This window comes from Strix aluco, chromosome 7, assembly GCF_031877795.1.
Source record: "Strix aluco isolate bStrAlu1 chromosome 7, bStrAlu1.hap1, whole genome shotgun sequence".
NCBI lineage: Eukaryota > Metazoa > Chordata > Aves > Strigiformes > Strigidae > Strix > Strix aluco.
This window is the reverse complement of record NC_133937.1, coordinates 26696030-26702978: the sequence shown is the minus strand read 5'-3', so window position 1 is coordinate 26702978 and position 6949 is coordinate 26696030. Positions and strand designations below refer to the sequence as shown.

The 6949-nt window shown below is 61.5% G+C and overlaps 1 protein-coding gene across 1 annotated transcript; it reads left to right on the top strand.

Moving 5' to 3' along the window:
• The first annotated feature begins 341 nt into the window (after window positions 1-341).
• On the top strand, window positions 342-6478 carry TLX1 (T cell leukemia homeobox 1). The gene is made up of 3 exons (XM_074830071.1): window positions 342-810; window positions 2365-2566; window positions 6256-6478. The coding sequence occupies exons 1-3, from the start codon at window positions 342-344 to the stop codon at window positions 6476-6478; spliced, it is 894 nt and encodes a 297-aa protein (XP_074686172.1).
• Window positions 6479-6949: the final 471 nt, after the last annotated feature.

Below are 6949 nucleotides of genomic sequence, written 5' to 3'. Positions count from 1 at the left end.
CGGCTGGGCACGGCTGTCGCCTCCCGGGCTGCGGGGTTGTTCCGCTCCCGCGCCTCGGGTGCGCATGGCTCTGCTGTCGGCTCTTCGGGCTGAGCGTGGAGCTACCGCGTCCCGGCTGTGCGTGGCTCTGCTGGCGTGTCCCGGGGTGCGTGGCTGCCGTGCTATGGGACTGAGCGTGTAGCCGGCGCGTCCCGGCTGTGCGCGGCTCCCTCGCCGCGTTTCGGGGAGGTGCGGGGCTCTGCTGCCCTGCCCGGGGCGGAGGTCCGGCCCCGGTGCCCCGGGGCGTTGTGCGCGGCTCCGCTGCCGGGGCCGGGCGGCGGCGGCGGCTCCCGGGCGGCGGCATGGAGCACCTCGGGGCTCACCACCTGCACCAAGGCCAAGCCGAGCCCATCAGCTTCGGCATCGACCAGATCCTCAACACGTCGGAGCCGGGCAGCTGCATGGTGTCGCACCCGCGGCTGCAGGACTCGGCGGACTACGGGCTGGGCTGCATCGTGGGCAGCGCCTACAACACGGTCACGGGTGGCTACGGGGCGAGCGGCGGCGCGGCCGGCGCCTACACCGGCACCTCCTGCAGCATGGGCGGCCTGCCCGGCTCCTACAACGTGAACATGGCGGTGAGCATGAACGGCAACACCTTGAGCTCCGCCGGGGGGGTGATCCGCGTCCCGGCCCATCGCCCGGTGGCCGGCGGCGTGCACCAGCCCCTCTCCGCCGCCGTGCCGGCGGTGAACGGCATGAACAGTCTCACGGGGCTCACCTTTCCCTGGATGGAGAGCAACAGGCGGTACACAAAAGACAGGTTCACAGGTGAGTCGGGACACCCCCCCGCCTTCCCTCCCTGCTCCCGCCGCCCCGCTCTCCCTTCCCCGCCGCCCGGCCTCGGCGCGGCAGCCGGTGCCGCCGGGGAACGTGGGATCTGGTCCCGGATGGAGAGAGCGGCCCGGGGCGCGCTGGGAGGTCGGTGCCGGAGGAGGCCAGAAGCAAGAAGGGGTGGAAAATCAGGCGCATTCAATCCCCCCTACACGCATTGGTTCTGGTGGGCTTTTTTGTTGGGGTTTTTTGTTGGTTTTTTGTTGTTGTTGTTGTTGGTTGTTTTGTGTTGGTTTGTTTGTTAGTTTGGGGTTTTTTGCTTGGTTTTGCTTTTGTTTTTCCTTCCCCGAGACACAGCCAGGGAAAGGCGGGCAGGGAGAAAACGGGATGGCAAACTCCGCACACCTCCCGCAAGCCCCGGGCACGGCTGCTCGCTCCCCGCCGCTCCGCCACCCGCCCCAGCCCCCGGGGAAAGTTTCCTTTAAAACAGAGGGTTATTTCGGAGGCACAGCCCGGCCCGGCGGGAGGGGAGCCCGGCGGCCCCGGCCCTCTCCCGCCCGGGAAGGCCGGCCCGTTCCCGACCGCTCGTAGGGCCGTTTTTCCCGTGCGTACCGTAACCGGGCTGGTTTTACTCGGCTGCGGGTTTCGGCTCAGCCTTTCCCCCGCCAAAAGGGACTTTTTGCAGCCCCGAGCTCGGGCTGGAGCCGCTTTTCGGACTCGCCGCCGTTTCCAGGTGTATCTGGGCTCGTCTTTCGGCGGTAACAAAGCAAAAACTCGAACAACGAAAATTTAAAAAAAAAAAAACAAAGCAACGAAATTGTAACGAAGAAAATATCACCTCCCGCTCCTGCAGCTCCCGCACCGGCCTCTCTTCTCGGAGGCGGAAACCGAGGCCCGATTTTTGCAACTCCGCGTTTAATTTCGACCCGATGGCGCTTGGCTCGGGCACGGCCGCGGGTGAACAAACGGGCCGTTCCCCGGGCAGGCACCGGGCTGAATTTCACGGAACCCCTTCCTGGCCCGGCCCAGCTGAGACGCCGCGAGTTTTCCCCAAATATTTTTTCGTGGGGTAAGAAAAAAAAAAGAAAAAACAAACATATATATATTTAAAAAAACAAACCCAACGAATCGCAACTCCCGTTTCCAGTCCGGGAAGTTATTTCCCGCGTACGAAACGGCGGGGTCACCGCCGCGCCCAAACGAAATTAAACCGAGTCCCGTTTGCAGGAAGCACGGAGCCCCGGCCGGGCGCCAGGACCGGCTGCCGTTACCGGCCCCCCCGCCCCGGTACTTCGCCTTCCCCGCCGCCAAAACCGAGCGGTGCCCGGCCGGTGGCCGCAGCACCCGGGGAAAGCACCGGGGCCGTCGCGTTTTTTCAGCCCGTGTCGGCGGGGAAGCGGCGGCTTCGCAGCGGGGGGGTCCCCAGCCCAGCGCCCGGGAGCCGGAGCCCCTCTGCTGATGTGTCGCTGCTTGCTTCTTTGCCTCTCATCCCCCCTCCTCCCGTGTCCCCCCCAGTGGCCCTCTCACCCTTCACTGTAACACGCCGTATAGGTCACCCCTACCAGAACCGCACACCCCCCAAGAAGAAGAAGCCGCGCACCTCCTTCACCCGCCTGCAGATCTGCGAGCTGGAGAAGCGCTTCCACCGACAGAAGTACCTGGCCTCGGCCGAGCGCGCTGCCCTGGCCAAGGCCCTCAAGATGACGGACGCCCAGGTGAAGACCTGGTTCCAGAACCGGCGCACCAAGTGGAGGTGAGGGGCTGGGAGGGGGCTCGGTGGGCTCAGGGGGCAGCTGGGTGAGCAGGCCTGGCTGCCACCACCTCCGTGGGGGGAACTGGTGGCTGTGCGTGGGGCACGAGCCGTGCGAGCGCACACATGGGGGAGTCACGCATGTGTACGCGCACATTCACACACACGTGTGAGTCCCCCGTGTGTGCACTCGCATGTGTGTGCATGCACAGCTGTGTGTGCTCCTGCAGCGCCTGGGGGTACGACTGTGCCTGTGGGGGGTGTGTGTGAGTGTAGCCCACGCGCGCACATGCCCGTGCACGTGTGTGCACACCTGGGGGGGGGTGTGCAAACAGGCCATCAGGCCATGCGTGTAACTGCACCGTGAGTGTGAATGCTTTTGTGTGAAGGCCACGTGCATGTGGCTGTGTGGCCCCATGTCCTGTGTGCCTGCGTGTGAGCAGGCACGGGGGTGTGCGCACACACCGGACGGCTGCGTGTGCGCCGTGTGTGTGCGCTGTGTGAGCATGCCAGGTCTGCGTGCTGGTAGCTGCACACGTATGCACCGTGGATGAATGTGTGTGCGTGGGGGACGTGCAGTGGGCACAGGCAGTGTCACCGGGGACCCCGTGCGTGCGGTGGCTCTTGCGCCCCTTTCCGCAGCAGCAGCGTGTGGGAGCCCCCGGCCCGGCCCGGCAGCGGGGTGCGGGGGGCAGAGGGGAGCGGGCGGGAGCCGGACCCGCCGGTGCGGGGCAGCGGGACCCCCCGGCGCCGGGACAGGGCCGCAGCCCGGCGTGGGAGCGTGGCTCGGGCCAGATCCTGCACCCGGGGCTGCCGGGATATCGTAAACCCCGCGAAGATTTTCACCCCCACGGGGTTTACGGCACCTCCTTGCCAACATGCTTGCGTTTTGGTCTCCTGCCGGGCGTGCCGGTAAAGCCGGGCAGACGAGGAAGAGGAGGCTGGGCTCGCACGGAGCGTCCCGGGCTCCATCGCCGTGACCTTGCTCCTCCTAGGCTGCAGCTTCCCGGGGTGTCCCCGGGGGAGGCACCCCAGTCCTGGGAGCATCCTCTGCCCTGCCCCGGGCTGGGGACAGGCACCCTGCGGGGGGGAGGTGGGCGCTGGGCAAGAGGCAGCTCCCCTGGCAGGTCAGAGAAGGAGGGTGTTGCTGGGTGCTGAGCACCGGGTGCTTGGGTGCCGGCAGGCGGTAGTTTCTTCAAGGTGGGGGAAAAGGGCTTCCTCGGGGTCTCCCCGAGGGTGAATGGGGTGGTGATTGCCTGGGGATGCTGGAATTGGATAAGAAATGAAGGACAAGGAACTTGAATCCCCTCACCGAGTCCTTCCCTAAAGAGTCCATGGAAGAGCAGCTTCCCAAGTGCCAGGAAGTCTCTGGCTGGAATGATCTCTGTTAGCTGGGAGCAGATTCTGGAGGAAGAACAGTCCTGCTGTGGCCTGCGAAATGGGGTCAGCTATGTCTTCTAGCCTGGTTTCCTAAGGAAGTGAGGCAAATGTGGCTTGGCTGACTCTCCATCTGTCTGTCAATACTCTTTGCGTCTGTTGGCTAAGTTCAGCCCCCTTTGGCAGAGCAGAGGATACAAACCTATTCATATGTTTCACAAAAGATAGTTGGGTAAAGAGAAACAAAATCCTGGTCTGCCTAAGGGAAAAGCTGCAGCCTGACCTCAGCCGTACTATTAGACATGGGAGAATCCCCACTGGCCTAAGCCAGAAGGATGCAGGCTTGTAAGCTCTGCTTCTTTCCATCCATGCACGCTGGGTGTTGTGATGGAGCCGTGGGTGTCCCTGGTCGATAGCGCGCCTGGCTCGCTGCCCCGTGCCCCTGTGCAGGGCAGTGGGCTCTGAGCGGTGCCTGGAGTGCTGGGTGCTGGAAGGAGCCACTTGCAGGCGCAGTCTGAACTATATCTGAGAAAAGAGTTGCTTTAAGCCCTCTGAGGGATTTAACTGCTTAAATAAATGCAGGCTTAGGGGGGGAGAGTCTCGCCTCTGCCCCTTGTCCAGGTGCCTCTGCTGGAATGAGGTGGCTGTGTGATCCACTCTCTAGATTTGGGCTCTTGCTTGAGATATGGGCACTGAGGTTTAGTTCCCTCCAGGCAGATTTGAACCTGCAAATCCTAGCCTGACATGAATGCTAGGAGCAGGGAGATATTTGGGAGCCGAGTGCTCACAGCCACCATGCTCCTGACTGCCCTGGACATGGGGCTCCCTCCTCCCAGAGCATCTCTTCATTGTGCAAGGAGTCATTAAATATTCATCGAGGCAGAGACGGAGCTGCTCCTGGGCTGCACGGGGAGGGCGGGTGCTGCTCTGAGCCCTCTCTCCCCAGGATGTCTGACGTGAGATGTTGACACAGTGATTAGAGTAGGGACTGAGCCCTGAGCTACCTGCTCAGAAGCCCTGGCCTCACGCCTGAAGGCTCAGGTGCCCTGGAGGCCCATTGCCTGCATCCAGCCCTCACCCGCTTCACCGGTGGGGAGCCAGGGACCCCCTGCCCTGTGCTCTGAGATGTCACCACGGAGCTCGAAGCTGCCACTTCCAATCCCCACTGCCAAAGAAGATGAGATATCTCGCATCCCCCCGAGTTGCTAAATTAAAAAGCTGCCGTTTCCCCTGTCACTGATCCACTGAAGCTGCCAGGAGAGCGTCAGCTGGGCCTGGGGGTGTGAGGGAGGGAGGGGGTGCTTTGGGGATCATCCCAGGGTGGGCACTGTGAGCTGCCTCCAGGTTTTCCCAGCAGTGTCCCTGGTGCTAGGTGATGTTCACCAGCAAAAGCAGAGGTGACCACAGGCTGCAGCCTACAGACTGACCCGCCATCCAGGCAAGGGGTGATGTGGGATTTTCATTGTGGATTTAAGTGTGTTGAGGTCATTTCTACCTATCCCATCCCCTCCTCCCAGACAACCCAGAGCCAGCACCCTACCAGCAGTGGAAAGGACCCCCATAGGCCCCCTAATCCCCCCTTGGCAGGATCAGCTCTGCCGGTGTCATTCCAGACAGATGCATGTCCAACCTGTTCTTAAAAATATCTTCCTTTACCCTGCCCAGACAGTTTACTCTGGGCTTTGATTCTTCTCACTGCTAAAAATATTTTTCTAGTGTTTAGATGACTTTTTGCCGATTTTTGTTTTGCCTGCCGTGGTGTGTTGTTGCCTTCATCCAGACTCTGGACAGCTGGCCACCGCAGCCCTGTGGAGGAGGTGGTAGACCTGGGTGCTGGGAAGGGGATGCGCAGGGTGACGTTGCCTGTGTCCCAGCCGTGTGGCACTGCCTGTCAGTGATGTCTCACTTCGCTCCTGCCCTGTGCTCCTCGCTGGGATGCCATCCGCTTGGCTCTTGCTGCTGGGTGTGGAGCACGTTTGCAGGGAATTGCACCTTTTGCAACCCAGTCGTGTGTCCCTTTAGGTGTTCTGGCTCTGCTGGATTTTTCCCATGGGCAGAAAATAAACCAGAGCTGTGGGCTGCTCCTGGCTCTCTTTGATCAGAGCAATTTTTGCTGGGGCCAGTAAGAATGACAGCCCCAGTCCCCAGTTTATGGGATTTACTGGTAGTTTGTGCAGGGGATGTGGGACCAGGCAGTGGCTGGGCACCCTCTTTTCCTACCTTCCCCAGCCCTAAGCACCCAGCACAAGCTATTCCCTCCAGAGATACCCCTCTTCTGCTCCCCCAGGCCCCCCTAACCACTCCCTCTCTCTTAGGAGGCAGACGGCAGAGGAGCGGGAGGCCGAGCGGCAGCAAGCAAACCGCATCCTCATGCAGCTTCAGCAGGAGGCCTTCCAAAAAACCATCAACCAGCCTATCCAAGCCGACCCCATCTGTGTCCACAACTCCTCTCTCTTCGCCCTCCAGAACCTCCAGCCTTGGTCTGACGACTCCACCAAGATCACCAGCGTCACCACCGTCGCCTCCGCTTGCGAATAAGGCTGGCACCCGCCGGCGGCACGTGCACCTTCTGCTAGTAGGGCTGTCCTTCAGAGGACACGTGGCATCCCTGTTTCTCCCTGAGGAAGGCTGGCACCCCACAGTACTCTGGCCACACGTACATCCCATGTGTCTGGCTGGAGAAACCCTCCATGAGGACTGAAAGGAAGGGAAACCACCCCAAAAACTCTCCCCACCGTGGGGTTGCTGGATCAGCAGTGGTGTCTCGCCTCCCACCAACCCTTTTGTTCTCTTGAAAGTCTCCGGTGCAGACTGTGAACTTGCTGACGTGCTGCCAGACAAAAGCCCAGCCCCAACAGACACGGCCGCCGGCGTTCACCCAGCTGGGGGAGAGAAAACTTTGGATTCTGCTGGCAGCAGTGCAAAGCCTGGTGTCACCCTTATATATCCATATATATATATATATAAAGTGTGTATATATATATATACACACATGTATACTTTGGACTG